A 22,705-nucleotide genomic window follows, 5' to 3' on the forward strand; every position below is an offset into this window, starting at 1 on the left:
GACCTGAAGGTGGAGGACACTGATTCATAGATTTGGTGCCGCACCAGAGAATCTAAATGGCTCGTTGGTGGCTGGAGTTATCATGTAATATATATATATATATATATATTAGATAGGAGCAAACTAATATAACATTTTGTGATTGGGAAGTTCGAGATTTTCTCCTAGTTCTTTGAATCTTGTATCAAGGGGATCCTAATATACACGTCAACACCTAGGCCCACACTTATGTGCCCATTTCACTTGGGCCTTCCCACCCTATTTTCCCAAATGCAGCCACAAACTTTTTTCAAAAAAAGAAAAAAAAAGAGAGGAAAAAGAGAGAGAGGAGGGGGGGTGGGTCATCAAAGCCTTCATATCTACAAGAAGTCTCTTTCTTTCCAGAAGACTGAAGACCCGAAGGCCAAAACCCAAAACCAAAACCCAAACCCCACCACCACCAATTCCAAATTTCCAATACAATAGTGAATGATCTCACAGAACCGCGTAATCTACAGTCACCGTCCTCCCTCCCTCTCTACCTACCCCTCCCCTCTCCTCCCAAAGCCGCGTTCACATCTCCCTACACGCTTCCTCTCACCCTCCTCTCTCTTTTGTATCTTTTCGCTTCCTCTCCTTTCTCATATAAACGCGCAACCCCATTTCCCATTTCCCCATTTCTCGATCTTCTCTCTCTCTCTGTCTTTTGCTTTCTTCTCAATTCACACCTCGATTTTTCACAGTTTGTCGAGTACCCACTTTGCGGAATCCTCCTTTTCTTCGCTTTATGAAACTTCCCTCTTCAGCTCAAGACGACTTCTCCTATATTTACGCTTTGTTGCAGGGCTCGCTTGATCAAATGAGCGAGCACACTGTGAGCAGTAATGGCGATAAGAAGAAGCGTGGACGAAAAGGAGAGGGCGACGGCGACGGAAGCGATGATGGGTCTGAGGAAAAACCAGAAGGAGAGAAGAAGGGCGTGAGAGAAATCATCACTTCTCTGCTGTTACTGGACGAGCAAGAGAAGTGCGATCGGGAAGAGTGGGATAAGGTCACCAGAGAAGAGAAGGAGCTGTTCGAGGCCAACCACAGGAAAAAATCTCGTGCTATGTTGAGTTATTACTCAAATCTTCAAGATTATTACTCTGAATTGAACGAGTCTAGTCATATGTCGAGAAAGAGGTCTCGGGCAGTGAGGAATGCCGCCGCTGCTGCCGCCACCGTCGCTTCAATTGTTTCGGATTCCGGAAGTGGGGTTAGGCAGGGGAGGGACGGCCAACACCGCCGGCTGTGGGTGAAGGACCGGTCGAAGGCGTGGTGGGACGAGTGCAACAAGCCGGATTTTCCCGACGAAGAATTCCGGCGGGCGTTTCGAATGGGCAGGGAAACGTTTGATTTAATATGCGACGAGCTCAATTCGGTGGTCGCGAAGGAGGACACGATGTTGCGGGCGGCGATTCCGGTGAGGCAGAGGGTGGCTGTATGCATTTGGAGGTTGGCCACCGGCGAGCCTCTTCGTCTTGTTTCGAAACGGTTTGGTTTAGGTATATCTACTTGCCATAAGCTTGTTCTTGAGGTTTGTTCAGCAATTAGGACTGTTTTAATGCCTAAGTATCTTCAATGGCCTGATGAGGTTTCGTTAAGAAGGATTAAAGAAGAATTTGAATCCATTTCTGGAATTCCCAATGTTGTGGGTTCAATGTATACTACTCATATACCAATTATAGCTCCCAAGATTAGTGTAGCTGCTTATTTCAATAAGCGGCACACGGAGCGAAACCAGAAGACCTCGTATTCGATCACGGTCCAAGGTGTTGTTGATCCAAACGGGGTTTTCAGTGATGTGTGCATTGGTTGGCCTGGATCAATGCATGATGATCAGGTGTTGGAGAAGTCTGCCCTTTACCAGAGGGCTAATGGGGGGCTTTTGAAGGGTGTTTGGATTGTTGGAAACTCAGGGTACCCCTTAATGGATTGGGTACTGGTGCCCTATACTCAGCAGCATTTGACTTGGACTCAACATGCCTTCAATGAGAAAATTGGGGAGATTCAGAGGGTTGCTCGGGATGCCTTTGCGAGGCTAAAAGGGAGGTGGTCTTGCCTGCAGAAACGAACCGAGGTTAAGCTGCAGGACTTGCCTGTGGTGCTCGGAGCATGCTGTGTTTTGCACAATATTTGTGAATTGAGGAAGGAGGAAATGGATCCTGACCTGAAGATCGACCTCGTGGATGATGAGATGGTCCCTGAATTTGCTTTGAGATCTTCGAATTCAATGAAGGCTAGGGATGCCATTGCTCATAATCTTCTGCACCATGGTCTTGCAGGAACAGCTTTTCTATAGTCCAAAAAGAGTTCTTTTATGCCCCTACCCTTCGAGGTAATTTGTATCCTCGCTTATTGGTCACCTGCTTCAGCTGTTTTGGGGAATTATAACATCGTGTTGTAGTAATTCATCAAAATTGGTTGAAGGGGCTCTGCAGAAAGATCAAAAAGATCACTCTGTGCTCCTCTCCCAAATGGATGAACATGGTTAAGTCCTCGTAGGCTTGACGTATAAGTTATACCTATAGATTGCAAAGATGCGATGTAAGGGGAGTATCAATCTCATACTTCATTTGAAGAGTTTCAGACATGAAGAATGGAGCAACACAACATTCTTCGTGGCATTCTTTTGCATGCCCCCAGTGGATCGTAACTATTTGTTTTGAATGTTATACAAACACATACATGAAAAATGGTATTTTCATGCGAAACCTATTGCATGTATAATGGCTGAAATGATGTAAAATTTTCCCGTTTCAATTGTACCTATCCGAGCTACAAATCCTTCATTTTGGTCATAAATAAATAATAAAATTCTAGTGCTACATTTCAGCAAATGCAGCTCCCTCTTGTTGTCACTTACCAAAATTGCGCCTCATTCTCAGCTTCACATAGAAGTTCACCAAGGGGGGACATTGTCACCTTACTTAATGTCATGAATGTTTGTGTTGAATTTTGAAGACGAAGTTATCTGCTATACTGATTTTTCTTTGCTGATATTGATGAGTTTGATGCTTCTGTGTGACTAGAAAGGATCATTGTGCTTTTTATCCCTGAACTATTTTTGTCTTTGTTATATGGGATTTTTTATTATGGAATTCCATAAAGATTATAATTCATAGGTCTTAATGACATTGGAATGAAAGAGTAGTAGCGATATCGTTTTCAGATGGAGTCAACTGCCTCTACTCTCATTAATAAATACTTGTATCAGCATAATTAATGAAGTTGGCAAACTACTGCAAAGTTCATCAATTGATTTGTTTATTTAAAATTTATGAGCCTGGACTGGAAAATCTATTTCCAGAAAACCAATTGAAAGGAAAAGAAAATTTCCATACAGAATACAGATCCTAGGAATTTGTTTGATGAGCGAAAATGGAATGTGATGGAAATGGTATTATAATTTGATATATTTTCCTAACAATTTTTTATTTCATTTCACTCTTAATCCATTCTACTCCATAATACCAAACATGAGAATGCAACTGAAAGAGAAGTGGCTGTGGTTTTAGTGAATTTCTCATCCCTTATTTTATCTCTGTACCCAAACAAGGGAGCCATGTTTCTTTAAAACAATTGTAATATATGGATTTGTTACTTACAAGTATGTGTTGCAATCACAAGGTAAATGTTAGTGTAAAAAAATTATTAATGTAAACTAGGATTAGATCAAGAATGATTAGGCTATATATGAGAATATTTAGTCATATTCTGTTCTATATTTGTATGAGATAAAACAAGTTTTTGTATGAGTGAGGTTTTTTTTTTACCAAATTCTAAACCATATACAGTTTTTTACTATATTTTATCTTACTCTATTCTATTTATAAGGATAAATATTATGCAAATTAAATGTAATTTACTGCATATTTCAGAACTCGGAATTTGGACATTATAGATTTGTATTTTTGTACATTTGGATAATACGCAATACAAAATTGTAGTGAATTTCATACATGCTCACAAATCTAAATTTCGGATTCAAAATTCATGTTTCCAAACGAAACTTTAGCATATACAGACAAAAAAAAATTTAGACCGAGGAGGCAATTGGCACTATACCACTATTTGGAATTTTTTTTTATAAAAAAAAAAGACAAAATTGGGACTCTATATTTATTAACATACGGCGTTCTCATATTTTTAGGTAAATATAGAAATCCTTTAATAAAGGAGATCACAATAAATGGAAAAAAATTAAAACTATGTAAATTTTAAAACAAAAGTAAAAATATTAAAATATAAAAAAAAAAAAAAAAACCTTGAACAAATTTTGGAGCTCTCTTTATTTTATTTTATTTTTTTCCTAATAGTTGTACTCTCTGTGGGAAAATAAATAACAACTAGCCTTTTCAAGCAATAGGGGAAAATAGTGTTTATCCGCTTTGAAGAGAAAAATCTGCATGGCAAACGGGAGACTAGCAATAGGCAGATTATACAACATACCAACCTATTAAGTTATATTAATCTTTCTTTTAACTCAAGTAGAATCTTACTTACATTAAAAATATTAGTAAGGCTTGGTAAATTTGTGTATTATGCTTGAAGGTTTACGATGAAATTTGATTTCTAGTGATTAAATAAAAGTACTTAGAAAAGCTATTTGAGGAGAATGAAGTAAGGGTTGTTAAGAGTTCGGGGTAAAGAGGGGTAACGTTCTAGGGTTATATGGTTTTAACATGACATTTTATCAGGATTTTTGGGATGTGGTTAAGGATCGATTGAAGATTTATAATGAATTTTACTTTAATGGGGTTTTGGCAAAAGCATGAATTCTAGTTTCATGACTTTGGTACCTTAAGAAAGAGCTAGTCTATTATTTTTGACCTGCTAGTCTTGAGCAATCAGTGTGTATAAGATAAGTTAAGGTCATAACGGATAGGTTAAGTTTTGTGTCAGGAGATATTATTGCTCTAATTAATAGTAGTTTTATAAAGGGCAAACAATTATGGATGTTATTATGGTAAATTAGTGGCTAAGGAGTTTATGGATAATGTTCGTTAGAGAGAAGGAAAAGGAATATTGTTTAAATTGGATTTTGAAAAGACGTAAAAGGATTATTTGAACCTTTTTCTTGATAAGGTCTTTGCTAAAGGTTTGGTGAGAGATGAAAGTCTTGGTGAGGGGGTACTTGTCTAAAGCATCATTTTGTTAATTTCACCTAAGGCGTGACTTAGGACTTCAACAGGTCTTAGGTAAGGGGATCCACTCTTTCCTTTTTTATTCATGCTTATTGTAGATGTTTTGTTGTAGATTTGGATATGGCTAAAGGATTTTGCGAGGATAACTGCGGTAGGAATGTAGGGGGTGGCGATTTGCATCTGTAGTCTGCAGAAGATACTCTTTTTTTTCTTAAATGATGTGTTTGATCCTTTGGAACTTTATTAAGAGTTTGTGTGGATAGTGATCCTAAGTCATCAAGTTTTTGAGATTCAATGGTGGAAAAGGTGTCGAAGCAATTGGATGGGTAGAGGGGTGTTTTTTTTCCCCCTCTCTAGTTAAATTTATCACAGTTATTCATTGTCTTTCTAGCATTTTTTTTTTTTTTTTAAAGTTAATTTGTCTATTTTTAGAACTTGAGCAAGTGTAATTAGTAAGATTGAGGGTTGGGAAGAAAATGGATCACTTGGTTACTTGGGGGATCATTTGTAGGTCTAAGGAAATGAGTTTTCTTAGTAATTAAGTCTAAAAACATGGGTAAGTGGCTTTGACGGTTTCTCTTAGCGGGGGATTTCCTCCAACATGAAACTATAGAAAGTAAGAGTAAATGGGTGGAAGTCAAAACCTTTTTTGAGAAGCCTTGAAGAGGTATTTCAAATAATTATCGTTGCTTTATTTCTTTTACCAATAGTAGATAATGGTTTTCGCATTTGTTTTTTCAAAAGATAATTGGATGGGTGACTCATCACTTTTCATTTCTTTTCCTCATTTATATCACCTTTCCTTGGTGGATAGCCTATTTTTATAGATATAGTAGGGTTCCATTCCTTCCTGTTCTTCTTTTTTTAGGTCGAATGGGTAAAGAGAATGAAGTTTTCTATTTAGTAGGTCACCTTGTCAAAGGGGATAGAGAATCTCTCTTCTTTGTTGTGTTTGTTAAAATGTTGTCATCCTCCCATTGATGGGATCACAAGTTTTGGTTGCATAGAGATAGCTCAACCTCAACCAAATAAGAATATAAGATGTGTAGCTTACAATTTTGTGAAGAAGATGCATGTGTTTTTACGAGTGAGCAAAGACATGTTCTTTGCTGTGAAATGAGATTCATTATTAGGCACTTCGCCGTCTGACCTGGAAGTCACGGGTTCAAAGTGTAGAAACTGTCTCTTACAAGAATGTAAGGTAAGGTTGCCTACTATAGACCCATTGTGGTCTATCCCTTTCTCGGACCCCACATACGCGAGTGCTTTATGTACGGGGTTAACTTTTTTTTTTTTTTTCTTTTAGGCTTGGCTTTGGTCTTTTGCAACTGAATATTCTGAACTCATTAAGAGGATTTTCCATTCTTCATTTTGTACATTCTTCTCTTGAGAAAATTTTTTTTTTTTCTTTTACTAAAAATAAGACATTTTGGATATTCTTCTTTCATATTATTGATTTCTTGCCCAACTTCATGCCTTTCTTTTTTTCTTCTTTCTTGGGTGTAAATTCTAAATACATCCTACCAACAATGCAGTATGCACGTGCTTGTGCACATGCAATCGCATGTTTGAATCTCAGGAACTCTTTTCACTGGTCAAATATCTCGGATCAATAGCTTGCAGCACTTCGCGAACAAATGTAAAATATTTCATGGGGTTTCAAGTGCTTCAATAATCTAATAATCAATAACCTTTTTTATAAATAAAATAAAAAAACTGAGGCAACTCCCACACCCTTTCCTACCAAAAGTCAAATTTACTAATCATGAAACCCTAATTAATAATTTCTATTGCTTCTCCAAAGTTGCCAGAGAGATTAAGCTATAAAAAAAATTTTAAAAAATAATGAAAGAAACCCAAGTCACAGCTCACAACTATCTTCAGAATACTATTTTAAAATGAATGACATAGGAGATTCGAGACCTGCGCAATCAACTGCTGATGATTTATTTTAAACATATTCTTGTAGAACAAAAGTCAGCCATCATCATGATCATCTCAATGTCTCCTATCAGCAACCCTAAAATGCTCAAAGTCAATTTTTTCCGCACAATACCCATGTCATTCTTATCTCATTGTTACTCAGTTTCCATCCCCCATCCAAACTCTCCCTCATACATATGCTGTCAACATCCATCCTAAACATTATTTCCTTGATTTTTCGTTCATCATACAGATGCAACTTTGACGCCCAGAGCTGGAATTCACCTCAGATAAACAGTTATAACACGAGACGAGCCTGAGCCAAAGGCCCTGAAGAATCAAGATCCTCCGGAGTTGCTTTAAACAATATGGGCGTCGATGTCCTGAAATATCCTGATCAAGATTGCCCACCTACACGAAGCAGCATCCACTAACACAATTCCCATTAACAAGCATAATACACTCACCCATATACTAGACACTGTAAACTTGGAATGGCATTAGGAGATTAAGTGAACATTCACAAATGATTGTCTGATGCCCAACATGCATGTTGCATCAGCACAATGCGCGCACACACATACACATGCAATATACAAGCATTGTTAGATATTAGTCTATCCAAAATATTCTTTCAAGTAAAGCCCTAGCAAGTCACCTAAGGAAAACATATCCCTCTATTTTCTGGTGACTTATCTGAGGCATCTCAAATGAATATCATCCCAGCTGCATGTTATGCATCAGCGTGCAACCCCAAACTTCTGATCATCACGATCAGACGGCAAGCAGAAAGGAAAATGTGCAAAATGGAGCCTCAAGACAGAGGAGTCAGGTTTCCTGTCATCAAACTTGTAGCCTGCAGGAAGTTCCCCATATCTAACTGTCAGCTTAAAATATATTCTGTAGGAAGAATAAATTGAACAATTTTAGTTTCTTCATGCAGCTCACAAATAAATTGATGTGAATATTTATAAAAAAAAAAAATTTCAGATAAATTGAACTTGTAGAAAAGGAACAAAAACACATATTCCCAAATGAATGGGAGTATGGATATTTCATATGCGAATATGGGATATTTGACTGCTCCCCACAAAGTTTTAGAAAATTCAGAAGTACAAAGGTTCAATTTCCTTTTTCCAACACAAATTTAGAAAATATTAATCAGAAAGGGGGGAAATGACATGTATGTAGCTTCTCCGTGCAAGTTGTAGGTATGAATTGTTCATGGATATACTTTACCTTGAAGAGCTTCTAAAGCAGTCAGAGCACACTTTTCATCAGTAAACTCAACAAAGCAAAAAACCATGGCTCTGTCTCCACCCTGCAATGTAATTGTCTAAGTAATTAGTCAATGAAGTAAGGAAAAAAAAAATAACAAGCATTATGAAATGGACAGCAATCTCCTCCTCTCCTCCTGCAAACAAAATTTTACTTTATTTTCCCTAGGCAACCAGGCAGTACTGGTCAACTTGCAAATGATCTTGCAACATTAATCAAAGATGACTGGAAAATTCATTTTCACATTTTCACAACAAAACAAACATGATTGCATGGCATCAGCAATACAGCACAGGAAAGTGGAACCAGCGAGTTTTGGGGAAGTCAAAGTAGAATGCTTACACTCTATCATGGTTCTAATAAATGCAAACTCCCAGGGTTGTCCAAATCATATCAGGTGACTATTAACATAATTAACTAGACAGGTTCTGCAGATCCTTACTCTTCCCAAATCCCATAATATACTCAAAAGCTCCTCAACTGACTTTGGACACACTCAAACCTCCTCAAATAATCCAAAAACTCTACTCAACATATCCCAAGTGAGCATTGAAAATGGTAACCATATCTGAACAGCAACCACACAAGTAGCACACTTCAAGAGACAAAGCCTTAGGAGGCTTTCTACTATACAACAGTTGGCATTAATAATATTCAGTACCACCAACCAGACCAAAGGTTTAATCAGAAGGACTTAAGCCTCTGTCAGATGTCCCAGAGGGCCGCCTCAATACTGAAGGATAACATCTCGGAGCTGCCTCGACACAGATAGCGATCTCAGATCAGATGGGAAAAGTATATGAGAAGGTTGAGGAATGAGTCAAATATATGAATCAACGGAATCCCCACTAACCTGTCTTATCCTAGGTGGCATTAGATCACCTAATTAATCACTAATAGTTAATTGGTCTTCTAACTACACCTAGGGAACAGGTAATCATAATCTGCACAACTAGGTTGATTTCAAAAGTACGGTTATTGCAAGTGGAAGGTATCAGCACCCCCTGCATGAACAGTACTTGATTAACCTAAGCCTACCTTTGAAATCAACTAATCAAGACTCAAATTCTTTCATTTTATTTAATTACCATCTTTATTAATATTGGTTCACCCTACAACACAAAAGCACCCTCACCTCAAGATCCCCAAAGGCGTGCACAAACATAACCCTTAAGGTCTGTCATAGGATTTATTTTATCATGTGCATTTTCATTTTATTATTCCCAAGCTAAAGACTTCCCTTATCTCTAGATCCTTAAAGGCATGCATAGACAACCTTGAAATCCGTCATCGAATATATTACAAATATGCATAAGGTATAAAGCATGAATGAAGCAAAAGATGGCATAAGACATTCAAGATAGCAAACCCAAAATAACATGCAAAACTAAGAGAAAAAAAAACACACAAAAGAGACAAGCATAGCATAATATACATAGAAAAGAAGACATTAGGGGCTAAAATATCATTAGAATTTTTATGGAATATCTCTATTATTTCTATTTTCTCCTAGAATTTTTCTTATTTCTTAAAATATTTTTCATGAATTTTCTAAGAATTATTTCATTTATGAAATTTTATAAAATTTCTTATATTTCAATTTTTAATAGAATTTTGTGAAAATTTTCCAACTTTTTATGAATTTATAATGGTTTTTATCATTTAAAAGTCATTTTTATTTTTTTATCATTTTTTATATCATTCATTTAGTTAAGGGACACGTGGTGCGCTTTGGAGCCACCACATGTAGGGTTTTGATGTCTGCATGACAGCATACTAACGTCAGTAGAAGAGGCAGGAATGCACCAGATTAAGCCATGTGTCATGATCCTAGCTATTGACATTTGAGATCCTAGATTTGGCCACGTGGTCAAATCACTGTCCATTGGACGTTGGACCATGTGGTTCAATCTTGAATGCAAATATTGTACAGTTTGGCACAATCCTGGCCATTCAAGGTATTATTTGTTTTAATTTTTTATTTTCTTTTATTTTTATTTTTATTTTACTATTCTTTGTCTTAGAGGCCCACATGGTCTGATACAACTTGGCCAGACACTTTATTTTATCCCAAATGCAGAAAAAAAGGAAGGGGGGGGGGGGGGGAGGGAGGTGGGTTTTTGCTTCTCCTCCTCCTTCCCTTTTCTCTCTCATAATCTCCCCTACGCACCAGTCTCTCAGCCACAGCACCCAGCCCTTTGGCCAGCACCACCTCTGGCTCCTCCAAACCTCCCTGCCATTGCCACTGCAAGGTCCCTCCCCACTTCTCTCCCTCCCTCTCTCCCTCTCTCTCTCTCTCTCTCTCTCTCTCTCCTTAGGGCTACATCTAAATTTCTAAAATATAGGTTACAGGCTAGGGGAGATCTGCATAGATGTTGGCTTCTAGGAGACCTAGGGTTTCCTCCTTTTCTTTCCTTTTCTTTTCCTTTCTTCCAAACAAACAAATCACCCTGATTAAACTTGGGTTGATCAAAGATTAAAAAAAAAAAAAGGAGGACCACTAGTCCAGCTCACTGTTGGGTCGACTCCAAGTTGATCCAGATCCTGGGTCACAACCAGGTTAACTCAAGCATAGTTACCAAAAAACACGGACACCCTAGCAAACCACATATTGGTAGAAGCGTTCCAAAACATGATACATTTTTCATTCCTAAATGCTAAATCTAATGATCAAGTTTTAGTTCAATACTTTTCACACAACATAACTTTTTTATCAGGTGAAAGTGGTGAATCAATACATTTTAATTCTATTTCTGTCATTATTAATATATTCCACAACAGAAATTCTCTTCTAGATTTAGAAACAGTTCAACATCCTCTCCAAAATACAAAAGTCTCATTATACTTTTTTCAACCAATATATCTAATAAAGTATACCCCTAATGTTCCACATTTTAGAGCATGTGTCCTACTGGAACTGTTCCCATTCCACGAACCAAAACGTTCCATGTTCTAGGTAACATTGAACCCCAAGTCTATATGGACAACCAATCCAGATTTACATTTGGGTTAAGTGTTAACCCAATTATAAATGAATCCTAGATCCAGATTATAAGATGGTTTAACCCGAGTTTCAAAAGATTTAGACTCAGATCCTGATCCTCTTTGAAATTGTTTTCCAAGATAACCAAAATGTGCTAAAATATATTTTATAGTTCAAAGAGAACACGTCAGTGATATGTCAGTTTCAACCTATTTTTTGTTAGATTACCACTTTACCTACAAGTTAAGCTATTAGATTGTTGGCCAACAATGTATATCAAGCCTTAACACTCCCCCGCACATGCAGCTCGACAGCACGTGGGAGGATAAAGACATGATAAATAACACCCATTACAGGGACTACAATGACTTTTTTAAACACCACACAATAAATGCAGGCAACAAGACTAGAACCCAAGATCTCCTGGTAACTTGTTCTGATACCACTTGTTAGAATACCACTTCACCAAAAAGCTCAAGCTGTTTTGTGGGCCAATAATGTATATCAAGCCTTAACACTTCCAAATACTCCTTCCATTCAGAACGTTTCCAGTCAAAACAGTAATCACAATCACTCATGCATCAATTCAGGTATACATTTAACAATGGGTATATCAATCCTACTTATGCATTCAACAATGGTGTGCATATCAATTACACTTCACTTTCCTCTAATAGTACGTATATCCTGCATGGCTTGACTTATGATCTGTAACCAATTCATCGGCCAACTATATTGCATTCTGTCCTAAAAATGCATTCAATCATATTTTCACTTCACAGTATCATATATAAATTATGTTCTTTACTCTAATTGCCAGGCAACACATGTATATCAATGATAGCTCCATTTGAATTTTGAAAATCATATCTATGCTTATTACTCTAATTTTCATTTAATCAAGACACACGCTCATCCCTTTTATTTGAACTCTAATGTCAAGACGCATGCATTGATTATATTCAGACTTCAAATATGTAAACCAAAATTATTCTTTTCTTTTGAAAACAGAACATGCACCCACCGCATTCTTACTCCAATTTTGAAAATGATTTATTCTGAACATATTCTTGATATATGCGCCATTCAAATTCTTATTTTCAGGAGCAAAAATGCATTGATCATGTTTTAATCTCAAGACTCATCCATGCATCCAAACATATTCCACAATCCACATTGATCAAAATCCTACTCAAATTTCGTACAACACATATTAATCATGTTTGCATATCGCTCGTAGTTCCATTAACTACAACATATGCATCCATTCTAGTTTTACTCTAATTTGATAACAAAACATGCATCAACTGAATTTGAAATCCAATTTGTACATACCAACGATAACCCGAATTATGCAAGCCAATCCAATTCTAAATTTTGAACCTATGGAAAAGAATAAATGTGGATGAAATGGATAGAAACCTTCTGTTGCTAAAAATCTACTTGTTCTTCAGTTATCCCAGAATTTATCTTCCTGATCTTTATCCTCCCTCTCAAGCGCTTCAAAGTTTACTAGAGCAGCTACTTACTCTCGCTCTCAATTTACAGCTCTCTATTCTATCTCCTAACTAGCTGCCTCTTGACTAACAAACTGTCTAACCAACTGATGCTGCCACTACCTAGACCAGCTTGCTTACAGCTGCCAAAATGCTCCTGCTAACTCTCGTGACCATATTACCCCACTAAGTGCCCTCTAGTGGCCCGCTTCCTTAGTCCTGCCCCTAGAACTTGTATTCCTGAAAATCCCCCCACTGTTTTTGTGTATTTCCATATTTATCCTTCCTGCTTTTCTTACTACTACATTTATATTTTATTTTTTATGGTTTTCATGATTTTTATAATTTTAGCAAGGATAGCCCTGTCCATTGGCAAGGGCTACCCCTTAGAGGTTTTCATCAACTTGCCCAAGTTGCAATGTGGATGGCTGTCATTGGGCACACATTCCCACTTGGAGAATGCCACATCATCGAGCAGTGGAAGACCTAAGTTCAAGACCTTTTATTGTAAATTTTATTTTTCATGTGTTTTTTGGAGTTCATATTTTCGTTAGCAAATGTTCTATTATGAAGGCATGCTTGACAGCTTGAGTGGGATTGGAGGATAATAGGAATTGAGAGCACTCAAATGTATGAGCGAGAGAAGGCCAAACCAAGGCTTTGTTATGCAGGAAAAAACTTAGATGGCCCCAAAAAATGAATGAGAAACTGATTAACTAAGATTCCCTAGGAAAGACCCTCGATGGCACTATAGAACAAAAGAGAAATTCTTATTAACTAAGATCCACTAGGAGAGACCTTAGATGGCACAAAATGAAGAAACAAAACCAAAGAAAACTTTTAGCAACTTCTTAAAAATGAATTTCAAAATAGCAACTCCCTAAATGGTATTTTTGAAAATCAAAGTTAATTTCACTATGCACCGGACAAAATGGGGCGTCTAAAGCCTTCTAAATACAACAACAACAACAACAACAAAACAACAAAACCAAGCCTTAGTCCCACTAAGTGGGGTCGGCTATATGAATCCTTTTCCGCCAATTTATGCGATCATGGACCATTTCTTTTGATAGATTCAAAGATATTAAATCCTTACTCACTATCTCCTCCCAAGTTATTTTAGGTCTGCCCCTACCCCTTCCACTGCCCCCCATAGTAACTAAGTCACTCTTCCTCATAGGTGCACTATAAGGCCTACGTTGCAAGTGTCCATACCATCTGAGTCGTCCTTCCCTTATCTTATCTTCTATAGGAGCTACACTTAACTTACCACGAATACGTTCCTTCCTTAATTTATCTTTCAATGTTATACCACTCATCCATCTAAGCATCCTCATCTCGGAAACTTTTACTTTTTGGATATTATGTTTCTTCGTCGCCCAACATTCTGATCCATATAGCATAGCTGGTCTTATAGCTGTCCTATAAAACTTCCCTTTCAATTTTAAGGGTATTCTACGATCACATAGAACACTTGAAGAACTTCTCCATTTTACCCAACCTACTTTAACTCTATGCATTACATCATCTTCAATTTCTCCTTCAGCTTGCATAATAGATCCAAGGTATCGAAATCTACAAGTGCTATTTATTTCTTCATCATCAAGTTTAACTTTGTCTCCAATATTCCTCCTATCATTACTAAAATTGCATTTCATATATTCCGTTTTATTTCTACTTATCTTAAAGCCTCTAGATTCCAAAACTTCTCTCCATAATTCTAACTCAGCCTCTACTCCATCCCTAATTTCGTCAATTAATACAATATCATCTGCAAACAACATACACCATGGAACCTTCTTTTAAATACTCTTAGTCAATTGGTCCATCACTAAAGCAAAAAGATAAGGACTCAAAGCAGATCCTTGATGTACACCTATGGTAATTGGAAATTCTCTAGTTTCTCCATCTATAGTCTTTACACTAGTCATTACTCCATCGTACATATCCTTAATGACATCGGTATACCTACAACATACACCCTTTTTTTTTAAAACCCACCATAGAACTTCCCTAGGTATCCTATCATATGCTTTCTCAAGGTCAATAAATATCATATGCAAGTCCCTCTTCTTTTCCCTAAACTTTTCCATTAATCTTCTTAAAAGATAAATAGCTTCTGTGGTAGATCTCTCAGGCATAAAACCAAATTGATTTTCTGAGATCTTCGTTTCTAACCTTAATCTTTGTTCAACTACTCTTTCCTATAGTTTCATCGTATGACTCATAAGTTTAATTCCACGATAGTTATTACAATTTTGAATATCTCCTTTATTTTTGTATATAGGTATTAAAGTGCTTTTCCTCCATTCATCTGACATTTTCTTAGTTTTTACAATTGTATTAAATAAATTAGTTAACCATATAATTCCGTTATCACCCAAGCATTTCCAAACTTCAATTGGGATGTTATCTGGTCCCATAGTTTTCCCATTTTTCATCTTTTTTAGTGCAAACTTAACTTCGTTAACTCTAATTTTTCGAATAAATCTTGTATTTTTAGTCTTTTCCTCATTTGACAATTCTAAATTTAAGCCTTCTATTTGGTTTTCGTTAAACAACTTACTAAAGTAACTTCGCCATCTTTCTTTAATATCTTCGTCCTTAACCAAGACCATATCATCCTCACTTTTTATACATTTTACATTTCCTAAGTCCTTGTTCTTCCTTTCTCTAGCTTTAGCAAGTTTAAATATATCTCTTTCCCCTTCTTTTGTACCTAATCTATCATACAAACTATTAAATGATCTATATTTAGCTTCACTAACGGCCCTTTTTGCATCTTTTCTTGCCTCCTTATATTTTTCAAAGTTATCGCTGTTTCTACATTTTTGCCACGTTTTATACCAAATTCTTTTTGTCTTTATGATTTTTTGTACATCTTTATCCCACCACCAACTTTCTTTGCTATTTGAGAATCTTCCCCTTGATTCGCCTAAAATCTCTTTTGCTATCTTTTTAATAAAGCTAGCTAATCTATTCCAAGGAGTATTTGAATCTATCCCATCCTCTAAGGTCCAATCCCCATCTTTGATCATTTTATCTTTAAATTTTATTATATTTTCTCCTTTTAGGTTCCACCATCTAGTTCTCCTACACTGGTTTATTTTCTCCTTTTTCTTCCATTTTTTAATGCATATATCTAACACTAAGACTCTATGTTGTGTGGTTAGACTTTCACCTGGAATAACTTTACAATCCTTGCATGATACACGATCTACCCTCCTAGTTAAAAAAATCTATTTGACTTCTATTTTGTCCACTTTTAAAGGTTATTAAGTGTTCTTCTCTCTTCTTAAAGTAAGTATTCATTATACTAAAATCATATGACATAGCAAAGTCTAAGATCATCTCCCCAGACTCATTTTTGTCTCCATATCCATATCCTCTATGTATCCTTTCATAATTTTTATTATCTCTTCCAACGTGTCCATTCAGATCTCCTCCTAAAATATTTTCTCAATCCCTGGTATGCCTTGTATAATACTATCAATATCTTCCCAAAATTGTCTCTTAAGATTTTCTGCTAAGCCAACTTGAGGAGCATAAGCACTAATGATATTTATTATCTCTTATCCTAATACCATTTTGATTTTTATAATTCTATCCCTTACTCTAGTTACATCCACAACGCTATCTTTTAAGTTTTTGTCTATAATAATGCCTACTCCATTCTTATGTTTTTCTTTTCCAGTGTACCAAAGTTTAAAACCTGATTTATCGATTTCTCTAGCTTTCTCCCCCGCCCACTTAGTTTCTTGAAGGTAAATTATATTAATTCTTCTTCTAATCATTGTATCCACAATTTTCATGCTTTTACCCGTAAGTGTCCCTATATTCCAAGTTACTAATCTAATCCTAGTTTCCTGAACTAACGTCTTTACCTGTCCACGTCCAGAATGATGCAGGAACCCTCGCATATTTGACACCATACCCGGGCGCCGACACGGCGCGTCGCTTCGGGGCGACGACCTAGCCCACCCTCGCCCACTTTTCGCTACACCCGGGTGGTTCAGGTGCAACGCGTCGCTCATAGGGGACGCCCCAGCAAATATTCGGTAAGGATTCATATCATAGTGATTTGACAAATTTTACGCTGGCTGTCAGCTACCTAATGCAACCCTCCTCCTTAACCCGAGCTTGGGACCGGCTGTGTGTGAAAAAATTAGGACATTTAAGTGCATCACAGGCGGAGTTTAAAGCCTTCTAAATACAACGATGAAAAAGGAAAAGACAAATACATGAAAGGAAGTGGAAAAAAAAAAAAGGGGGGGTTTACTAGAGTGTCCACCTGAAGACTCCAACTCCGCACCTGCACATACCTTCCATTAGATATGTGACAACCTTCAACAGTGCACAAGAAGCAAGAAGAAAGCCTCTCCAGCTCCCTATCATTTAAATCCCTTCTAAACTGAAAATCCCAAAAAAAAAAAAAATCACCCTCCTGAACTAAAAATTAAGAAATAGCAGCATTATGGAGGGAAGAAAGGAGATGCAGACCAGAAAATAGACAACAAACCAGAATCCCCATGCAACATCACCCAAAAACGAATAAAATTACCACTTCATAATTTAAACTTGGTCAAAGGAAGAAACAAAGGGTCCTGCGAAATTGGCATCCCGCTCATTCAAATGTAGGCCAACTTTACTTCTCATAACTTTGTGCCAATGAAAGTTTACCTCTAAGGGAAAACATCACAACCATTTACCAAAAGAGCAGTGCTTCTAGACACCAAATTTCAGAGACACTAGCCCCCCTCCTTCAAACTACACACAACCTCCCACTAACCAAGTGATCCCTCCTCTCACCTACCTTTGACCAATGAATATCATCCAATAATCCTCAAACCTTTTAACTACTCCATCAAAGATCCCAAACAATGACAAACAATTCGAAACAATAGTAGACAGGTTAGCCTAGATGAGAGCAGTGCAATCACCTAAAGAGGAAAAAAAGCTCCTTTCTGCTTATCCAACCACTTACCCACCTTAGTAACCAGAGGATCCCAAAACCCTTTCAAAGGAACTCCTTAGGAGTCATTTGGTATCACTGTCAAAAATTAGAGAAACGAAAACCAAAAATTGGAAACAGAAACTAAAAACTAGAAATCAACGACATGCTTAGTTAACATTTATAAAACTAATACAAATTAAAAACTTAATTAAAAAAAATGCTCATTTTCCTCTTTAAATCAAAATATTATAAAAATATGATTAAATAATAAAATTACAGATTAAATAATAAAATTACAAATAATATTACATAAAAAAGTTACTATAATAAAAATAAAATTTATTATAATTATTTTGATTAATTGTTAAAAAAAAAAAGGGCAGCCCGGTGCACAAAGCTCCCGCGTATGCAGGGTCCGGGAAAGGATCGGACCACAATGGGTTTATAGTACACAGTCTTACCTTACATTTTTGCAAGAGGCTGTTCCTACTTTCAAATTTTACTTCACACTAAAAATTTTATTGGACATGACAATTGAAAAATAGTATAAGTATTTGGTAATTGGATTTATTATTATTTTTGAAATTTATGCATATTTTTTATTTCAATTATATTTAAATTCATATGATCAGTTAATTTTGATTTTAATTTAAAAGTGCATAAAATAAATAATTTAATCCAAAAAAAGCTATTTCTAGATATTAAAATTTCTGGCAACTTACTAAAAACCATAAGATATGGTTTTCAGTTTTTTGGCAAATAGATGAAACAAGCAACAGAAATAGGAAATTAACAACAGAAACAAACACATTTTTATAATCTATTTTTCCACTGTGGAGAAACAGAAACAGAAAACAGCAAACAGCAATGATACCAAACAAGCCCTTAGTAATCCAAAGGTCATGCTAAGACACCACACTCAACTAACAACTCAACACTAAAACCCTATCAAAACTAAGATTAACAGGCCCAACTCCACTGTCCCCCATCAGAAACCCTCTCAAGAATCTATGAAATGGAAAGAATATTTACAAAAGACTCAATATCATCATCATCTAAGAAAATAATAATATCACTAATAAACTACAAATGACACTCTCCCTTCCCACCTCAATACTCTCACCCATGCCCCTCCCCCCACCAAAAAAAGATAAAATTAAAAATTAAAAAAAAAATCAACAACCCTATCAACTAATAAACTTGGTGCATTGACCACAAGAACAAACAAAAAGGAGATAATGAATTCCCTTGTTAAACCAAACCAACCCCCCCCCCCCCCCCCCCCGCGGGGGCGCTAAGAAGACCTAAACAAAAACTTCTGGCTCCCTATTATCATTGGAAAAAAATCACATTAGGTAAACACCACCTCATCCATGTTTACCTTGTCTAGGAACTCCCAACTAACCCAATCATAAGCATTTTCGAAATCCAATTTAAACACAACCTTCTTTTTTCTATGTCAAACATCCTCTAGCACCTCATTAGCTACAAAATAGCGTCCACAATTTATCTATCCCCACAAAAGCGCTCTGAGCAAGAGAAATAGTATCACTAACCAATCTCAACCTATCAGCACAAACCTTGGCAATGATCTTACAAAACTAGTTACTAAGCTAATAGGTTGATAATCTAACACCTCAATAGATCTAATCTTCCTCAGCACCAAAGTGACAACAGGGTAGAGTTAACACTTCTGCCAAGACCCCATTCCCATGAAACTTATGAAAGCCCTCAATAATCATCTGTCACCAAATCTCAACACTCCTAGAGAAAAAAAATCTATGTTAAGCCCATCTAGACCTCGAGCCTTATGCCTTTAAACCAAAGACCAGGACCCTAACTTCCTCTTCCGCGAAAGGAAGAAGAAGAAGAAGAAGAAGAAGAAGAAGCTCTATCTCACACCAAATCAAGAAATTAACAAACGATAAATGTAGTAAGGGGGATCAACAAGAAGAAGAAGATAAGATATGCCTATCTCTATCTCACACCAAATCAAGAAATTAACAAACGATAAACGTAGTGAGGGGGATCAACAAGTTATTGAAAATTGTTTTTCTATTTTTCTATACTAAATCAAACATTCCTTGCTACCTTACAATCCCTCAACTCCATTTCTTCAACAAAATTATATCGTGTTTGTCCATTAGCCACTCTATGGAAAAGCTTAGAACTATGATCAAGTCCTCAAAATCTTACACAAATTGATACCCTTGATGAGAAACACATAAAATCAAATTCTTTTGAAGGTGCACAGTCAATTTTTCTTTTTGAAGGTGGGACACCAAAACTTTCAGCTAAGTTTCACAGTTATTCATGTAAGATAAATTTTGTAAGAATTTTTTCATTCTTTATTAGCATCAGAACCTTCATGTGCACTGAAACTCATCAGTTTTAACATTATGAGCCAACCATTCCAATGCTTCTTACAGAAATTTCAATGAAGATATTGAATTGATTTCAGTTTTGCAATTGGCAATAAAGCAAGGAATTTTTTAATGAAACATAAGAAACTATTAATATACATAATAATGCAAAATTTAGAACTACAACAACAACAACGAAACCAAGCCTTAAGTCCCACTAGGTGGGGTCAGCTATATGAATCCTTTGCCGCCAATTTATATGATCAATGCAAAATTTAGAACTAAATATAATTAATCAAATACATCAAGGACAAGTATGCGGTGCGTAAGGTACAATAAATGTAATATAAAAATCATATTCAATTAATATAAATGACATTCATTAAACAGTTAGATATTATTTACTATACAAACACAAATAATTTAGGCATAAATGGTGAAATAAAATGTTGTAGCTAATATCTAAGTTTAATTTTTCATATAATTTCAAAATTCCAAAACATACTCATATCCTTCTTATAATAATATTTAGCTCCAACAAGAAAGAAGATAAATTAAGAGAGAAATATCAATTTGGGTTTTGAATCTCAAATTTGAATTTCCAAGGAAATTCCATTCTATAGTTAAAATTTTGCATAATTTTCACGGTGTCGAAAAATTTTAAACGGGTTCATGGAAATTTCAACAAAAAATTTATAAAATGAAAAATTGACTGCCGTTTTAATTCCAAGTGTGGTGGAAAGTGGGCATTTAAAAGATCACGAGGATGTCAGAAAAACATAGAAGCAACGGGCCCCATAACAATGGTGGCAAGGCCTCATCTGAATTGTAGGCACAAGATAGAGGAAGGTAAAACCCTCAAACAAGAACTAAATTAACTCAACAAATAAATTGTAGGTGATCCTTGCCGTCAACCAAAAATATATTTCTATCATTGAGGATAGCTTGAGCAAATATTTATGATAGAAGCCATATTTCATATATAATGTGCTCAAATTCATGCTAGGAGCCCTTTGTTTTTACTTAAAAGAATTCACTTGGAGTGCCCACCAATCCACTTTATGCAGCCATATTTACTCAAACAGCCTAACGCCAGACACTTTTCTTCATTCACTCCAAGAAGGTTTGATAATTAGGAGACAAATGAATGGGTATGAAAGATTAACAATATAATTGCTTCAAGTAGGTTTGACAATTAGGAGACAAATGAATGGGTATGAAAGACAAACAATATATTTGCTTCAAGAAGGTTTGATAATCAGGAGACAAATGAATGGGTATGAAAGACTTAACATATTTGCTCAAACAGCCTAATGTCAGACACTTTTCTTCATTCACTTCAAGAAGATTTGATAATTAGGAGACAAATGAATGGGTATGAAAGACTAACAATATACCATATTGCAGTTAATGAATCGATAGCAAATCATGCCCATCACACAAATAAGTACACAACCAATTAACTGAACTTTGCCACATGTAGAAGAGGGTTTGATGACCATAAGATAATAATAAACTCCAACTTTAATGGGTAAATCACCACTCAATGCTGTTGAAATTTTAAAGTCTTCCATTTAAGCACAAAAAAGCAAGATAACTTGAAGGAACCCTATCAAACATGGATGTAGATGGAAGCCTACATGACATGGATATGGAGGCAGATGCATAAATTCTTGGGAAAAAAATAGGCATAATATTGTGGGTTTATATTTATAATTAAATGCATATTTCCACATAAACTTGTCTAGATTATACCATGTTCTATTTGAAGCATACAAAAAAAAAAAAAGATTGAATAATTTATAAAACATACATGAATAGAAGTGTCAACCTCTAAAGGGTGTTTTTTTCGCCTCCACACTTTGTGATGATTTCAATAATTACTCGGTAAATAATATATTTCTTTTCCACACAAAAAAGGATACCATGGTAATAAATGTGAATAGGAATTAAGTGTTCAGAAACATTCAGTCCCCTTTCAAAGTCAAGAATCATAAGTATTGCATACATTATAGATACATTTGGGTACATTTTTTAAGTATTCGACATGCATCTAACAGTACTCGATGAGTATAGGTATCTTATATGAATATAGTACATATGCAGCCACCCCACTCGATGAGTATAGGCATCTGATATGAATATAGTACATATGCAGCCACCCCATAGAAGTGTCACATTTCATGGAAGGGAACAATCAACTTCTATATTCAAATGGAAATGGTAATAAAATGATAATAATGTAAACATAATTGAAAAACTTCCATGGAAGCAATCAAAATGCTTAACTCAACAATGTAAAAAAAAAAAGGTCTCTGAAGACAATCCATTAGTAAAGTTTCTGAATGGACTTACACGTCTAGGCTCCTTATGAATGACTTTGATTTCTTTAAAGCCAATAAAAGGACGGAAAAGATCTTCAGTTATATGTCAAGGACGGAGACAAGGAATCGGGACAAATGGAATATTTTCAGCTTTTTTTTCCAAGAGCATTTCTAGGCAGGCATGCTTCCAGAAGGCATTGATTAAAAATGATGAAAATT

General features: G+C 35.9%; 2 protein-coding genes across 6 annotated transcripts in view; one reads left to right on the forward strand and one right to left on the reverse strand.

The window, feature by feature from the left end:
* Positions 1–336: 336 nt before the first annotated feature.
* On the forward strand, positions 337–2,858 carry LOC131150263 (protein ALP1-like). The gene has a single exon (XM_058100873.1). It carries the CDS (start codon positions 767–769, stop codon positions 2,318–2,320), a length of 1,554 nt encoding a protein of 517 aa, XP_057956856.1. The 5' UTR covers positions 337–766; the 3' UTR covers positions 2,321–2,858.
* A 4,705-nt stretch (positions 2,859–7,563) lies between these two features.
* The window catches only part of LOC131150909 (RNA-binding protein 2-like), a 32,638-nt gene continuing 17,496 nt past the window's right edge, over positions 7,564–22,705 (reverse strand). For 3 of the 5 annotated variants that reach the window (XM_058101981.1, XM_058101983.1, XM_058101984.1), the window contains 3 exons: positions 22,518–22,579; positions 8,328–8,409; positions 7,564–7,944 (listed from right to left, as the gene is read on the reverse strand). In XM_058101981.1, coding sequence (XP_057957964.1) covers positions 7,829–7,944; positions 8,328–8,409; positions 22,518–22,579 — 260 coding nt within the window. In that variant the 3' untranslated portion in view covers positions 7,564–7,828. Of the gene's footprint in view, positions 7,989–8,327; positions 8,410–22,517; positions 22,580–22,705 lie in introns of all 5 variants that reach the window. The other 2 variants (XM_058101986.1, XM_058101985.1) reach the window with 2 other exon arrangements.

This window comes from Malania oleifera, chromosome 3 (genome assembly GCF_029873635.1).
Source record: "Malania oleifera isolate guangnan ecotype guangnan chromosome 3, ASM2987363v1, whole genome shotgun sequence".
Classification (NCBI taxonomy): domain Eukaryota; kingdom Viridiplantae; phylum Streptophyta; class Magnoliopsida; order Santalales; family Ximeniaceae; genus Malania; species Malania oleifera.

Coding starts and splice junctions, on each gene's coding strand:
- LOC131150263 (XM_058100873.1), top strand. CDS start 767: ATGAAACTTCCCTCTTCAGCTCAAGACGACTTCTCCTATATTTACGCT.